Genomic DNA, 17,471 nt, shown 5'->3' with positions numbered 1-17,471 from the left:
GAGGGAGATGAGGAGAGAGTGGGGAAGCGCAGCACTTGATAGCTTGGCAAGTAAGGATATAGAAGGCTCACACTCAGGTCTTGTCTCTCTACCTGATAGACTCTTTGTCCTGGTGCACTATGAAACTATACAGTCAGTCTTTCTCTGATTCAATATTTAATTAACTGATGAAAGCAGCAGCATGCTTAGAAGAGCTCTGGTTAATGTGTCGATCTCTTCACTTGAACAGCCAGGACCTATACTAAAGGCAGATATAAGCATCTCAAGGGACACGTGTCTGCTCATTTCCTCCAGCCTTTGAAAATCGTGAGAGCTTCTGGCTAGGGTACTCCTATCAGAAAGAATCACTGCTTGGAAACTGATGGGAATAATTTACTACCATGACACAGACTCCTTGGAAATGTTCTGCAAACTGCAAGTGGTCAACAAACCATCTTTTCAGTTTATTGCTTTGATTCTAGCCTGAAAATTCAATTTAAAGAGAGAATGATTTGTAGGAATCATGGAACACGAGTGAAATATTTTATCTTCTTATTACTGACAGGTCTTGGAGTAATCATAATTCTTCTCGCCACGATGGTAACCTCAATTACTGGGTTGTCAACTTCTGCAATAGCAACTAATGGGTTTGTCCGTGGAGGTAAAAATCTTAGGGTTACTAATGCTTTCAAGCCCTAAAAGGTGTCTATGTATTATTTTCACATGAGGCAAACCAGAGGGACGATAAACCAAATGGTACATCTAAAGGAACTGGAAGGTAACAATTCTAGCCACCTCTAATGACAATTCATGGCGTGTTTGAATTGTTGCTTTTAATAAATCCCAGATTTCAGTTCAGTCTGTGAAGTACGTTTCAGATATTCCTGCCTACTGCTGAGCGAGGGATGTCTTCTGGCTTTTCATGGACTTCTATTACCTTTCAGCAGGTCTTTCTTATTCAGAACATTCCAGGTTGGACATCCTTGGACAAACTGAGCATGAGGCATCTCTTCCTCTCATTTTACAGACTGATGGGGATCAGCAGATACCTTCAATTTAATACCTTCTTTATAAAACTCCTTACATTTCAGCCACTCCTTGGAAGATGACTAAACAATTTTGCTGGAAAAGTGCATGTCAGGTATTTTATGAAAGAAAATTTTAGTGCATTTCAGAGCCTTAAAGTTATAACTGGTCTGCTCTAACCTCTGTGGAAAATGGCAAGTTCTTACTACGTCATTTAAGCAGAACAGGTATTTGAGTACACTTGCATATACTTTCTTTTTCGGATCTTTCAGGTCTTGGAATCATAGTTATTGGTCTGAGTGTAGTAGTAACAACATTAACAGGTATCTCCATGTCTGCCATTTGCACTAATGGAGTAGTAAGAGGAGGTAAGTAAATATGATCTCATGAAAAATACAAAAATCTGCAGATTTGGATTAGAAAAAAAATGGAATTGAGACAACTGTGTTATAAGCAAAGCAATAATAAATAAATATATTTAGAGTGATCTCTCTCAATGGATCAACAGTAAATTAGAATGTATATAATCTCAAACACTTCCTGATAATAAATATTAAGTGCCAGTGAGATGAGATGAAATAATTAACTGACAAAGTAATATGCTCCATTTAAAGATTCACTCCATCACTATGCGGGAGCTTTAACGATGTACCACAGAATATGATCTTTCATGCTAACATTGGCATAGATCCAAGTAAGTTAGAACCTGTCTGGAAGTGAGGTTCTTTCTGCTCTGTGTTACTGCATTATGTATCATGAAAAATTATTTGAAGGTCCAGTTTTGCATGCTAATATGCCCTAAAAAGATTTATGCAACAGAAAGCATACAGAAAAGTCTGAAGGCAGAACCAGTACAAAGCACACTCCTTTTTTTATCAGTTTCCTCTACTAATATAGGGCAAATAGTAATTATGTTTGTTAGGCTAAAAGCAGAGATTCCTGCGATATTATTTATGTGAGAAAAAACGAGCAAAACCTGAGCATAGTTGTGCTGAAATAACTATCATTTCTGTCTGCAGGTGGAGCATACTATCTTATTTCAAGAAGTCTAGGCCCAGAGTTTGGTGGATCCATAGGACTTATCTTTGCTTTTGCAAATGCAGTGGCAGTTGCTATGTATGTAGTTGGATTTGCTGAAACAGTTGTAGAACTTCTTAAGGTAAATGTAGATGTTTCATGTATATGATTAAATTGTTTTGGGTTTTTTTGTTTGTTTTGTGGGTTTTTTTTGTTTGGTTTGGGGTTTTTTGTTTGACTTTTTTTAATAATATATTTGCTTAAGTGGTGATAACTTTCAGCTGAGGCTTGAGGGATATCTTTAGCAGGGAATAAGATGGTCTGTCTAAACATGCCATAGAGTGCTCCATTATTTCTGCCTCATGAATATATTTTATACATTTCTCAACAAGAATCCCAAAATCAGAAAAGGAAAAGACATCTAATTAGACAGCCAAATAACCCCAACTACATCGAGCCAGCTGGAATATGAAATACAAACACTTGGTCTCACAAATCTCTGAAACTTTGACAGCTCACTGCTTTCTATTTCACCTTGTTACCTGATCCCTCCAGTTGGGCAGAGAAAGACTGTTTCTAATAACATTTCTTACTGCTTTCAGGAGAGTGATACACTGATGGTAGATGAGTCCAATGACATCAGAATAATAGGTACCATAACTGTTGTATGTCTTCTCGGCATCTCTGTTGCTGGCATGGAATGGGAAGCAAAGGTAAACCTTTAAAAGAACATAAAAGCAAGCAGTATATTAGACTAGTGTACAGCATTTGTGTGTGAGGAGTGCTAAACAACAGTTGGAATTTTCGAAAGCACTCGGTTTCAGTTTACGTTAAATCTTTCTAAAAGCAATAGCAGTTTAATCGTTACATTCAATGAAAGCACAATTACGCTATGCTCTTCCTTTAACACACATTTAAGAGGGAAGAGGAAGTTTGTGGTCTGCAGGCAGCTTGATTATATTGATTTTTATAATTCATTGCATCATTTAGAGCCTTAGGTAAGTGCCCCTTTTGCCCTTATTTTTGATGGAGCTTGACAGAATAAATAGTAGTAAAAACAATGTATGGTTTTACCACTGTACTCTCTCAAGCCCTACTCAGCAGAAGAGCTCTATTTCCTATCCATTCCTTAATCTCTAATGATTTCTGCTATTCTTTCACCTGTAAAAAGAAGTTCAAAATGGAAATTCAAATGGAAATACTTTAGAGGGTGGAATACAGCTATCGAAATCATGTCCAGAATAGCACCCTTATTTTTACATTCTGCTGTGATGGAGACTAGAACTACTTGTAAAAGAGATCAGAAAAACAATTAGTTGTTATAACCCTTGAAGTGACAACCCACTGCAACTAAACAAATTTTATAACAATATAAAAATGTCTTATACTTGATATTAATGTATTAGCTGGTTTGGTTTCCCTTTTCTTGTAAAGAAACTAACATAAAATTAAATTATAACTATATCTTTCATAACCCCCTTCGTAAAATCTATCTGCTGTCATCATTAGCTGATTCAGCTATCTTGATGTCTGGCATTTTCAAGAATTACATAAATTAGTAATCTGTCATAGGGAACACATACAGATAACTTACTATATAGCCATGTCCACAGTCAATGCAAATTAAAATAATCAGGAAAATCTTTTTGTTTCTATTAATAGGCTCAAGTTATTCTTCTAATTGTTCTCCTTGTTGCTATTGCAAACTTCTTTATTGGGACAGTTATTCCTACCAACAACGAAAAGAAGGCAAGAGGCTTTTTTAATTACGAAGGCAAGTAACTTTGCTACCTATCAGAAAATAGTCTGCATTCTTTTTGGCTTCATACTGAATTAAGGATTCCACTGAAAAAGGTCACAAGATCAGGATCTTCTGCCTGAGTTTAAGTAAGCTTGCAAACCATGGGAATTTATTTCATCTTTAATTTTGAGTCTGTCTGTCTGCTGCTGATGCTGACAGCACAGTTACCTGCAGCTTGAGTCATTTATATATCAGCAGAGCACAAACAAACTTTTACACAGAGCTAAGTGCAAGTGCTGCAGTGACACTCCTGTCACTTCAATATGGATCTGTAGCTCTGAGATGCAGACAAGCACATCCTACTGGGGACCAGACTAAGGAAATCAAATTCACTTTGCTTATGATATGAGACAGATTCAAACCCAGTCGTCCAGACGTGAAAGACTAGCTTATTCACCTCTTTCATTAAGTAACTTTGGAATCAAATCCTGGTGGTATGCTTCATTTTCACCTCTATTTGCAGCATCAATATTTGCAGAAAACTTTGGACCAGATTTCAGAAGTGGAGAAGGATTTTTCTCGGTGTTTGCCATCTTTTTCCCAGCTGCCACTGGCATTCTTGCAGGAGCCAATATCTCAGGAGATCTGGAAGTATGTATTTCATTAACTTCGTAATACTAGCTGTAGGCTGAAAAAATAACAAGAAAAACTATGAATCAACACTGTATTCAGTTTTAAATCATGTCTTATTTTAGGAAGCTAAACTGTGACTTTTAAGTACCTGTTTTATTATTTAAAAACATCCATTCACATTTTCTCTCATAATGCATTATGGCTATTTACACAAAATACTGCATTCAGATTTGGGTTGCTATATCATTTAAAAGCATGTTTCAATAACCTGTAATAATATATTATTAATGGTCCATTAGCAGCACATGACATAAGAGAAATTACATATATATCTCTTGGCGCTCTTCTTTTGCAAAATCTCCTAAAACATCACCCTAAAAATCATACTTATAAAGCTTATGTTTGTACTCACAAGAATCAGTGGAGACCAGCTTTTTGTATTCAGGGTCATAGCAAGCAAACAGAATTTAATGAAAGCAAGTATGTCTCAATCCCATGTCAGTACTGCTGCTCAAAGGAAAAGCTGCAGAAGCAAGGAGTGTGAAGAGAAAGGGAAAGGAGGTCCAAGGGTGCCCAGTTGTCTTGCTGTGGCCATTCTGTCAGGTCCTCACTCTCCTCTTGCACTATAGCAGTTGTACGAGATGAGATTACCAGTATCTAAACATACCGGTAAATTAGAGACAGGAATTCAGTTTTAACTTTGAATGCCCTCTAGTTTTCATGACTTTGCACAGTGTATTTAATGCAAAGAGCGTTTAAAGCTAAACATAAAGATGAAGTAATTCAAAGCTCAGCAAAGCATTCAGTAAAACATCTCTAGTAAATGTGGAGCAATGCAATATTTTGTAATATTACAAGAAATTCAGAAATGCATCAGGGGTATCCATAACTCAGATCTTGCAATCTAATACTAAACCAACAATAATAACAAAAAGCCCAAGAAAGCCGCACCACCACCCCAAATTAAAAAAAAAAAGTCACCAAAAACATGTGGCTCACACCTTGATAACTCCAGCATGTCAGATGAAGTTATTTACCATATAGCTTTATCATATAGACCCATTGTCTTGTATACCTTAGCAATTCAACCAAAGGTCTGTTATTTCTGTGTTGGCACAGTAGTCACAAGTTCCCAAGATCCTACCAACCCTGACAGCCAGTTCCGTTTCCCTCCCTCACACTGAATTGCATGCCTCATCTCCTTTGTTTCCAGAGGCCTACTTTTGAAGCCAAGCACAGAGAGAAATAAGTAGCAACTGAGCCACTAATAGCATCTATGAGATTCCATTTTTAATCAAAAAAACCAAAAATCATTGTACTTCTGCCCACTGAGACTGAACCAGCCTCACACAATCTCCATCTTTTTATCAAACAAAAATAATTCTTTGGCCATATATGGTGTGCTCTATACATGGCAGGCTCCCAAAGCAGCAGCACTCCTTTCATAAGCTATTTGAAGGAGTCTGAGCCGACCAAGGGAAGCGGTTCTCCTGTTGGCTCTCTGTGGTTGTTTCAGTCTGGCAATAAGTGGATTTCTACAACCAAGTCCTTCAGGCAGATTCCCCACTGAGCATGTTTAGATGTATTAGACAGGTCTAATTAAATTAACCAGCCTCTCCAGACATCTAAAGACGAGCTAGGAAGTACTTAAAAAGTATGAAATTGACTAATCAAACTTTCTTCAGAATTTGTTGCAAATACCTATGTACGTGCTTCTGTAGCCGGTACACAGTAGTGGCCTAGTTCAAAGCCTACTTACAGAAAGAGCTGGTCTTCCTGGTGACTTCAGTGGGTTTTGGAGCAGGCCCTAAAGTACTAACATCATATTAAATATGACTTTAATTACTGACAAAATTTAAAAGTTGTAAAGCTGTAAGAAGCTTTAATCCTAAGATTTAAGGTTACACAGTGTTTAAGACTGCAGCATGAGACTCCACAAAAACAGTGACCCAAGATGTGCACATCAGACCTGTATAAATTAAAGTTACCATGATCTGAGGACAACGGGTCTTACGCAGCTGAAGTGACTTTGCAGTTATTTCTCAGCTCAATAAATCCTTGCCTCATTTAAAAATTAAATTAATTATTAACATAGTTAAGTAATTTGTCCATGTTTCACACAATGCTCCAAATCTATATTTTGGGTTTTTTTTCCCAGGCAACAAGCATATTGTAAAAGTATAAAAGTCTGTGGCTTAAAGTGTATTCCACACATCTTTGACTTTAAAAATGTCACTAAACCAACTTAAGAAGACAATTCATAGAGTGCTTCCTAGCATAAACCAACACATGTTGGCTAGTATTAAAATCCCCTTTAAAATTACAACGTATAATGCAGATCTTTGAACTTGTATAGTTGCATGATCAAAGTTGATATTGTTGTGAGCCAGTCTGTACGCATTATAACCCAGCCTTGCAAAATTATCTAAATTAAAAGTAAAAACAGTGAAAGGAAGTAGCCTGTTGTCAAGACACAATTAACAATTATTAGTTGCTAATCACAACAGGGTGACTATCTGCATCTATCCTACCAATTAATCAAAAATGGTCCAGTCTCATCATCCACAGGAGTTTGATGGTTAGTTCAGTAACTCTTTACCCAGTGCATCATTAAACATTAAAATAAAGCCCATTGCAATGTAAAGAGAGTTTGGAGCTCCCAGAAATGAGGAGCTCAAGACTCTCCTGGTGCTATAAAAGTGACCTCTGCTCCCTGCAGAATATTCTTCACTACGGATATCAGGATAGTAGCACTGCACTGCAGGACTGCTTCACTATCTACATGCTGGGACAGGAAATGTTGGTGCAGGTCTAAATGATAAAAATCTACCCCCTAAAGGTATCTTCATATCACAATGTGGCAGGACTCCCTAGCATGAAAATGCAAGCAGAGCGTAGCATGTGAACTCACAGTGTTTTTTGGGTCACTGCTTTGTTTTAAGGATCCACAAAGTGCGATACCCAAAGGAACGATGCTGGCCATTCTGGTTACAACAATTGCTTACATTGGTGTTGCTGTATGTGTAGGTAAGTACAGAACCTCTGCCTTATGTCTCAATTTATACAGTTAAAAAAGTTTGAAAGCCTGGTATGCAAACGAATCATTAACCTCATTGCTTTTTCATCCTGTGGATTTATTACATAGAGAGATAGTTGTTTTGGTTTGATTTTACTGTATGTAAAAACAGTGGGGGAAAAAAGCAGCAGTCAGCAGAAACAAAAGTCCCTGTTTGGCATCTGGATTTTTGTATAACTTGCATGGTTACTTTTGCATTTGATTATTCAGTGACAAAGAGCACTAGCTTATAGTATCCATGAGCATAGTAAAGATTAAAGGAACCTCTGATCAATCTGCTGATCTTTTGTTCCTCATTCACATTGAAATTTCACATGGCTTCTACTTGCTCTCACTAGTCTTACTGAGCACTCACGAGTAACAGGGTAACACATATTTTTGTATGTTATATGTCAAAGACAGAAATCAATTTCCTGTCTTAAAGAAGATGCACTAAGTAACTAGGTGCTCTACGATAGAGCTCTTCCTCAGGTGGAAGAAGGGAGTTCAGGTGGAAGAAGGGAGTTTACAATAGGTGGAAGAAGGGGCTGACTGCTTGGGAGGAATACAAGAATGCTGTCAGGGTATGCAGGGAGGAAACAAGGAAAGCCAAGGCAGCCTTGGAATTGAACCTGGCGAGGGATGTCAAGGCCAACAGGAAGGGTTTCTTTAAGTATATAGAAATATGACTTTAATTACTGACAAAATTTAAAAGTTGTAAAGCTGTAAGAAGCTTTAATCCTAAGATTTAAGGTTACACAGTGTTTAAGACTGCAGCATGAGACTCCACAAAAACAGTGACCCAAGATGTGCACATCAGACCTGTATAAATTAAAGTTACCATGATCTGAGGACAACGGGTCTTACGCAGCTGAAGTGACTTTGCAGTTATTTCTCAGCTCAATAAATCCTTGCCTCATTTAAAAATTAAATTAATTATTAACATAGTTAAGTAATTTGTCCATGTTTCACACAATGCTCCAAATCTATATTTTGGGTTTTTTTTCCCAGGCAACAAGCATATTGTAAAAGTATAAAAGTCTGTGGCTTAAAGTGTATTCCACACATCTTTGACTTTAAAAATGTCACTAAACCAACTTAAGAAGACAATTCATAGAGTGCTTCCTAGCATAAACCAACACATGTTGGCTAGTATTAAAATCCCCTTTAAAATTACAACGTATAATGCAGATCTTTGAACTTGTATAGTTGCATGATCAAAGTTGATATTGTTGTGAGCCAGTCTGTACGCATTATAACCCAGCCTTGCAAAATTATCTAAATTAAAAGTAAAAACAGTGAAAGGAAGTAGCCTGTTGTCAAGACACAATTAACAATTATTAGTTGCTAATCACAACAGGGTGACTATCTGCATCTATCCTACCAATTAATCAAAAATGGTCCAGTCTCATCATCCACAGGAGTTTGATGGTTAGTTCAGTAACTCTTTACCCAGTGCATCATTAAACATTAAAATAAAGCCCATTGCAATGTAAAGAGAGTTTGGAGCTCCCAGAAATGAGGAGCTCAAGACTCTCCTGGTGCTATAAAAGTGACCTCTGCTCCCTGCAGAATATTCTTCACTACGGATATCAGGATAGTAGCACTGCACTGCAGGACTGCTTCACTATCTACATGCTGGGACAGGAAATGTTGGTGCAGGTCTAAATGATAAAAATCTACCCCCTAAAGGTATCTTCATATCACAATGTGGCAGGACTCCCTAGCATGAAAATGCAAGCAGAGCGTAGCATGTGAACTCACAGTGTTTTTTGGGTCACTGCTTTGTTTTAAGGATCCACAAAGTGCGATACCCAAAGGAACGATGCTGGCCATTCTGGTTACAACAATTGCTTACATTGGTGTTGCTGTATGTGTAGGTAAGTACAGAACCTCTGCCTTATGTCTCAATTTATACAGTTAAAAAAGTTTGAAAGCCTGGTATGCAAACGAATCATTAACCTCATTGCTTTTTCATCCTGTGGATTTATTACATAGAGAGATAGTTGTTTTGGTTTGATTTTACTGTATGTAAAAACAGTGGGGAAAAAAAGCAGCAGTCAGCAGAAACAAAAGTCCCTGTTTGGCATCTGGATTTTTGTATAACTTGCATGGTTACTTTTGCATTTGATTATTCAGTGACAAAGAGCACTAGCTTATAGTATCCATGAGCATAGTAAAGATTAAAGGAACCTCTGATCAATCTGCTGATCTTTTGTTCCTCATTCACATTGAAATTTCACATGGCTTCTACTTGCTCTCACTAGTCTTACTGAGCACTCACGAGTAACAGGGTAACACATATTTTTGTATGTTATATGTCAAAGACAGAAATCAATTTCCTGTCTTAAAGAAGATGCACTAAGTAACTAGGTGCTCTACGATATTGGAACATGAGGTAACAAAATTGACACAAGAGTAAAAAGGAGACCTGCACCGAAGCCATGACCTGTGTTGGAGGAATATGCAATTAAATTCTCATTACAAGTGTACAGTAAATCTCTGTTCAAGAAAAAACAACACTCTTCCTTATGAGCAAATACCTCAATACTGCATGAAATCCCTGTGGGGTACTCCCTTTTCTGGGAGATGAATCTCAAGAACCTTCTTGACTTCTCTGGTTCTTGTACTTTATGCAAAAGGCAGAATACTTGATTCAAGCTGCAGCTCAAGTTATTGCATTATTTGGATCTTAACTTCCCCTGCAATTAAAATTGAAGTATCCATTCTTCACTTTCTATTATAAATCTGTGTTAAGGCATTATTCTGTTCTCACAAGCAATAGCTGTATTTCAACTTTACAGCTGTCTACTTGTCAGTGCAATTTTTTTTTCTATTTGCATATTGGTTTGCTAAATAGATAATGGTTACTTTGGGACTCTCAATAGTAATGTTTTTCATATATTTGAAGATACCGTATAAACTTACATTTTGGCTGCTAAAGATGTTGAGATCAGCACTGTAAGTTAACTCCATGTTTCTTCCCCTTTCTGGTGGGAAACAAGAAAAGACAGCATAAATAGTAATAAAAATAAAAAGAATATAGGTAATTTCTCCTGTTTAAAGTTTTTCTCATCATATTGATATAAGTAGGGCTATGACAATTTGAACAGCTGAGGATCTGGGCTTCTAGAGCAATTGTGTGTCCTTGTTAAACAAAAAAAAAGTGTATGCCTAGACCTAAGACCCTGTTTCTGTTTCTCTACTCTCGGAAAGATGCTAGTCCTTGTTAGTCAACTGGCTGATTTTTTTTAAAGTAACAGAAGTAAATATTTTTTTGCGGAAAACATGAGAAACTAAGCCACAATATGGGGAAGTAATCTCTGCCCAACATGAAACATTGTTCTTTGGGATGAGACTAAGGCATCACTTGTACAAAATCTGTGCAGACTAAGAGTCAAAGTGTGGCAAGAACATTCTTCAATGTCACAAGGAAAGAAAATAATAACATAATATTGTTTCCACAGCCTCCTGTGTTGTACGAGATGCTACTGGGAGCATCAATGATACAGTTGTACCTGGAATGAGCTGCAACGGATCATCTGCCTGCAGTCTAGGCTATGATTTTTCCAGATGTGCAAGTCAGCCATGTGATTATGGGCTGATGAATAATTTTCAGGTCTTAATGAGATAATAAGTATTATCATAAGCAATATATGACTAGATAAGTACAAACATGCAAAACCTTTATTTGCTGACAACTAACTGCAACAGGACACCCACATTTATCTAAAAAAAGTAAAAAGCTGTAGGAATAATCAAAGGGAAAAGTCCCCTGCATTCCACATTACCTTCATACTGTCCATCACTAGCTTTCCCAGCACTCTGGTAAGGTCTTTACTTCCTCTTTCAACAAGTACCATGGAGCAGTATATGCTGTAACATCTTCAAACTCAAAATCTAGACTTAACAGAAACCTCAGGAACTCCTGTCAGATGAGCAACTTATCTCATTGCTCTTTACACACGAATGTGATTTTACCTCAGGGATGCTGTGGTCACTGCTAAAGGTTTGTGCCGTGGTACAAAAACCAGAGTTCTCACTTCTTAAAAAAAAAAAAAAAAAGTCCAAAAAGAGTCGAGTGAAAAATCAAGTGAGAAGTAATGGTCTCCTAGGCCAGAAAGAGACCACCTGCCATTTTTATTCTTCAAAATAAAGCTTAGGCAAAGCATCAAAGTAAAGCAGTTTTTCTGCAGCCTGACAACCATGGCTCCCAGATGTCCATTCAGCCCCAGTGCCTCACAGCCTGCGAGAGGAGCTCACCACCCACCTGCACTTGCTTTTTCATTTGTAGCTGTCAAAGTCACTTCCTTTGTTCCCAGCTGGCTCTGCTAAATGACAGGGCTGTGTAACCACCTTAAAAGAAATATGCTGTTCCTGCCACAGACTACTTTTCCTTCCTTTCTTGATCATTTCCCATCCTCACTCCCACCTCAGTTCAGCTGCCCAGACCCACGGCAACCCTTAAAATCAGTGACCTCTCTACAGCCATAAACAGTTTTACTTCTTGCATTTATCTTTGCCAGACTAAAGTAAGAAAAAAAAATATAGGTCTTTATCTGACACATCTCCAGAATTAACTGGTTTCTCTCCTGGAGTACTTCCTACATACCAAAAAGTATCTGGCAATTGCATCCGGCCCCTTCATCTCTTAGCAGCCTTATCTGGTGCTTCTCAACAGCCCTTTTGCTTCGGTGGGCGCAGAGGCCAGCACAGCCCTTTGGGAGGGCTGAGGGAGGCCTGGCAGTAGCCATCATTACTGTTTGCAGCACTGCTGCTATGCCAGCACAAGCAGGCATTCTCTCTCTCATTTTTAGCCAAACTAAATAATTAAGAAAAAAAACCCCAACAACCCAAACCAAAGACAGTGCCTCCAACCACAGTTTGTGCTTTGGTACTTTTCCCTGCTGTTTCCATTTTCTTTTCTTGCTACAAGCTGAGTATTTACTCATCACGTAGAGGCCGTTATTCATAGCAACCAGTTAGTAAACAAGGTGAGAAATCTCATGGAGTACTCGTCTGTCTTAGCAGACAGTTGCATACTTGTATAAAAACTTGGCTATGCCTCCATTGCATTTTACTAAAACAGGAATAATAGTATCTCCCTACTTCACAGTTGGTTTGTAGTATATTGAATTTAGAACTGTGAAAAGCAGAGACACGTAGAAACAGAGTACTTAAATAGGTCTGTGATCAAAAAGTGCATCCAAATGCAAGCCTGACTGATCTTTTTTCCTCCTTTTTTTTTTTTTTTCTTTCTTAAAGGTGATGAGCATGGTGTCTGGCTTTGGTCCTCTCATCACAGCTGGCATCTTTTCTGCTACTCTGTCATCAGCTCTAGCATCTCTTGTCAGCGCACCCAAAGTTTTCCAGGTAAAATGAAATTATTTATTTCCTTATACTCTGTTTTACTTTAAAGACATAAAATTTAGTTGAACTCTATGTGCCAAATGTGATATATATTTAAACGTGTGAGAGGAAAAGGCAAGGAAAACAGTATGTGGAATGTTTATCAACAGAAATATGCAGGTCTTATCACCCTCATACAAGGGTGATAATGTTCCTTTGGTCAGAGCTCAGCTTTGCTGCAGGAGCAGGGGATACACATGTGCTTGTCATGAAAAGCTTCAGGACTACTTTCAGGACCACTTCTATCTTGTTACAGAAAGCCACCCTGTCAGCACAGGAGTGCCAGGAATACGCAGGAGCCCTCAGGACCCTAAGATTCAGGTGCAGGCAGGTGCGCTCAAACAGGCTGTCCAGAAGCTGTGTGGGCAGCAGCAACTTGGACAGAATGGGAACAAAGGCCATAGCACAGAAAGATAACCTGTACAACTTACAGTGAGACACTGATTAGTGCTTCACTTTCCTCCAGTTTACACTGTATTTAGCTATTCGGTTAATCTTTTTTTAAAGCACTGAATAAGTATTAAATGGCTGCGATGCTGTTCTCCCACTCTACAGTAATACAGTAGGATGTTGACTCATCACCTTATTTGAACATTTACGTGCCATAGCAGTAGATGTACTTGAAGTACTAAGACAGACTTAATTTTTGCTTAGCAAAAGCCTAGCAAGCTGTGAAATTCTGATGCAAGAAAGCACTGCTTAACAGAATTAAGTTCTGTTTTTTCCACCAGGCTCTTTGCAAGGACAACGTCTACAAAGGGCTCCACTTCTTTGCCAAAGGATACGGAAAAAACAACGAACCCATCAGGGGATATGTTCTCACTTTCGTGATTGCTATGGCATTCATTTTGATTGGTTTGTATATCGTTACACAACTGCTACAATCTCATGTTTTGAAATTATATAAACTGATATTTTAATACACTGATTATGGTGAGAAAACTTTCCAGTCAGGTAAGCTCTGACATAAGCCCAAGCACACTCAAAGCCCCGGCAGCAATTCCAATATTCTTAAAGAAGACAAAAAGAAACCCTCAGGGGCTTTAGTAACATCTCAGCGTCACCACAGCCTCATTTGCAAAGATGCAGAGCGGGTGCAATTCCTGTTCACTCTGCTGGAAGAGGGCAGTGCTTAGAACCGTATCAAATAAGGCAAAGTCAACAACTTCGAAAATGTTTTTCAGTTTTAGTGCACATAGCTCTGAGGTAATTCGGAGATAATTAGGAAGCCTACTCTGCCAAGCCTTCCCCACACTCAGCTCCAAAGCAAATCCCAGTTTGCCAGCACTGGTGGTAGAAAATCCCAGCTAGCGTATTTAGGGGTGTGGGGATTTTTAAATTAGTTTTTCCAAGATTTGAAATTCAAACTGTGTGACACTAAGCGAATGGGAAGTTTAGTAGAGAGAATTCAGGTTGCCATTTAAAAAACAAAACAGTTTTAACTATAAGTCTTTTGTGAAACGCATCTGTCCTCTCAATTATATGTTTAAAATTCTGAAATTTACACCAGATCTACACCATTAAAAGCCAGTCTGCAGAATCAGAGTATCAAGTATAAGCTTGCATAGACACTACTTGATATGAACGAAGGTATACAAGGTGGCCTTAAATTAGTACCACAGGAAAATACCCAAGCTCTCCCTGGACAACAAATTCAGATAGTATCCAGATTTAACGCATTGTCAGGGAAAAGCTATCCAGCAACCTAGGAAACTGGTGCCTATGTCTGACTTGTGCACGTGTGTCTTGCAGCTGAACTGAACACCATCGCTCCCATCATCTCCAATTTCTTCCTGGCTTCATACGCTTTGATTAATTTCTCCTGCTTTCATGCCTCATACGCAAAATCTCCAGGTGAGTCTGCATTTGCCAGTGATTTAAATGTGGGCTTTAACATCCGATCTCTGCAAGTTTTTGACTGTATGTCAGAGAAAGCTGCAGTACCAGTAAAATAGATAAGCTATGTGATCTGAGGTTTTACTGCTCTCATTGAATATGGTGACATTTTATTTATCTCTAAAAGAGAAAAGCAATGGCTCTAGTCCTTACATTCCCTTCAGCTGTACAGGATGAAAAAGACTTTGGTGGATCCCACTGGAGCAGAAAATCTCCTCCTCAGGGTGTTTTTTTTTCCCCCCTCACTGTCACAAAACATGGGTGGATAAAATCCTATGCCAATCCTAGCCACATAAAGTAAGCAAGGTATAGCAGGGAGCCGTTATGCCCTTCTCCTCCAACTCTACAGTGTCATTTACAGGAAAGTTCGTAATTGTGCTAGAAGTGATAGAAGCGGTCCACCAAACAGCATCAGCACAGCTCTGCAGTGGCTAGTAGCAGAATTTTAGGGTGAAGCGCAATGAGGTCCTGTTCAAGGGTAACTTGAGAGCCCCTCTCAACATTTGTGCAGCAAAAGAACATGCTGGCTTTCAGGCTTGTGCATCGCCACAGCAGAATAATTCCCATCATCTTCATGAATGAAAGGGTGACACCTTAAGGACTAAAGTTAATCAGCTGAGCAACACTGGTTTTGGCACACAAGAAAGACAATTTCCTGGCGCTGTGAATCAATTATTCAATTCAAGGAGCAAGGAATACATTTTTGATTTCCAGTGTGAAGAAACTGCAGTAGTGACATAAATGCCTACATCAACTTCCTTCCTATAGATCTGCATGGTGCCATTTGTTCAGAGGGCAGAAAAGATGAGCGCTTCTGCTAATTACCTGCACAGCCGAACAAATGCAGATCTGCTCTACATGGCCTTGGAGCTGAGTAAAAATGACCTCTATAGACTTCATGTGTGTGCATCTGACTCCGCCACTGCTTAACATTTCAGACAAAACTGCAGCCATTTTTCTCTTCTCATTTCCTCCAGTTAATTTCTGCCAAATCACAGTGATAGATTATAATAATTGCAAGACTGCAGGACAGCAAATTTCTTCACAGCAAGACCTTCCCATTCCCTCATTACAAAGATGATCCAAGATAGGGTTGCTCAGGCTCTCCTTGCATCTTCTGTGCTTTTCGCCTCTCCAAAGAGTCTGCTCTGTGGAACACCTGGCAGAGACCTGCAGACCATGGAGGCTCGCTGCTTGCCTCATCATTTTAATTGCTAGCAGGGGATGGATTCAGTACTGCAGCTGAAAAGCAGCAGGAATAATATCTTTTTAAAGTCAATTGCAAATTATTTTATTTTTCTGCAGTGAGGCCAGGCAATTTCCAAGTTTAAGACAGGTGCACTTACAGCATTGGGATAAACTCTCCTCTCAGCAAGTGTTTAGCTCCCATTAATAAGTTCTATGCATATGCATCAAAAGGACGCAGTAGCCAATTACCTGGAGTTACAGGAAAATCTATTTTCAGTTCTGAACCATGAGCTTTAATTCGGCAAAAATACATATAAACAGAATGGCTGCTCAAAGCAGTAGGAAAGGGTTTATAGTAAAAGGCCTGTAAGACCTAGTACTCTATACATATAGAAATCTACATCAGCCAACACCTGAAAGTATCTGTTGATACTCATGATGCCTGAGAATTTCCACATTTCACTCCCACCCCTTCCGAGAGAGCCTGAAACAAATTGCACAAGTTTGTATACGCAAAAATCAGTGGATCCCCATTTAATCAATATATTTTATGCTGTTCCAATTTCCTCAATTCTCTTTAAACAGGCTGGAGACCTGCGTTCAGATATTATAACATGTGGGTGTCACTTTTTGGAGCCCTGTTGTGCTGTGGTGTCATGTTTGTCATCAACTGGTGGGCAGCTCTCATCACTTATGCCATTGAGCTCTTTCTATATATTTATGTAACATATAAGAAACCAGGTAAGGTCACAAAACACTATTATTTTGCACTTATGTATTGCAGCCAGACTGGATTTTACAAGAATTAATTCTGCTTACAGAATTAGATATTACTTTTTCTCTGACACCTTTCTTCAGAGGGAAGTTACGAGCATCCCATTAAATCCCATCTTATACAATATAGATTAAGATGATAGTCTGATGAATTTTTGCCTGTTTAGCAAGCACTTCAAGGACTGTTCAGGACTTTATGTAGACATTCCAGCACACCAGTTTATTCCCACCACATCTTTACTACATTTGGGCTTTTACTTGAGTATCATTCTTTCTTTTTTTTTTTCCATACACACACAAAACCTTATCTGAATTTTGCTGTCCCCTTAGCTGGCTCATCTGGGGTCCTCACTCAAAATCTAAACTTGCTGGCCATTATACAACAAAAATGCAAGCTTCATTGCTCATGAACTGATCATCCTTCAGCACCTCCCTACGATTCCTCAGTAAATCAAGAAAGATGGGCACACTTTACTGCTGGAAAAAACTGCTTAGTAGCTCAGCAAATAACAAGAGCTGTCCTCAGAAATCTGTATGCCAATACAATACAGCACCAGTATGAGACTGCACAACCTGGTTATTCATATCCAGGACAAAACTAACCCAGGTCCAGATTTCAGTGCTAACCAGCTGAATTATGTCTGCAGGAGAAAAAAATAATTCAAATAAGAGAGGCGAGCTTCCCATCAGAACATATGCTTTCATTGCAGCTAGTTTGGAATAATAACACCTGGTCTGAGGTCGTGATATTCT

General features: G+C 38.6%; 1 protein-coding gene across 2 annotated transcripts in view; it reads left to right on the top strand.

The window, feature by feature from the left end:
• The window catches only part of SLC12A1 (solute carrier family 12 (sodium/potassium/chloride transporter), member 1), a 49,588-nt gene that overhangs the window by 10,337 nt on the left and 21,780 nt on the right, over window positions 1-17,471 (top strand). Inside the window, exons 4-14 of one of the 2 annotated variants that reach the window (XM_009886143.1) lie at window positions 1,278-1,373; window positions 2,025-2,164; window positions 2,625-2,735; window positions 3,685-3,796; window positions 4,287-4,414; window positions 7,339-7,423; window positions 10,919-11,070; window positions 12,717-12,824; window positions 13,592-13,715; window positions 14,613-14,714; window positions 16,530-16,685. In XM_009886143.1, the coding sequence (XP_009884445.1) occupies window positions 1,278-1,373; window positions 2,025-2,164; window positions 2,625-2,735; window positions 3,685-3,796; window positions 4,287-4,414; window positions 7,339-7,423; window positions 10,919-11,070; window positions 12,717-12,824; window positions 13,592-13,715; window positions 14,613-14,714; window positions 16,530-16,685 (1,314 nt within the window). Of the gene's footprint in view, window positions 1-544; window positions 641-1,277; window positions 1,374-2,024; window positions 2,165-2,624; window positions 2,736-3,684; window positions 3,797-4,286; window positions 4,415-7,338; window positions 7,424-10,918; window positions 11,071-12,716; window positions 12,825-13,591; window positions 13,716-14,612; window positions 14,715-16,529; window positions 16,686-17,471 lie in introns of both variants that reach the window. The other variant, XM_009886142.1, reaches the window with a different exon arrangement.

This window comes from Charadrius vociferus, unplaced genomic scaffold, assembly GCF_000708025.1.
Source record: "Charadrius vociferus isolate BGI_N301 unplaced genomic scaffold, ASM70802v2 scaffold365, whole genome shotgun sequence".
NCBI classification, from domain to species: domain Eukaryota; kingdom Metazoa; phylum Chordata; class Aves; order Charadriiformes; family Charadriidae; genus Charadrius; species Charadrius vociferus.
This window is presented reverse-complemented; position numbering and strand designations above follow the sequence as displayed.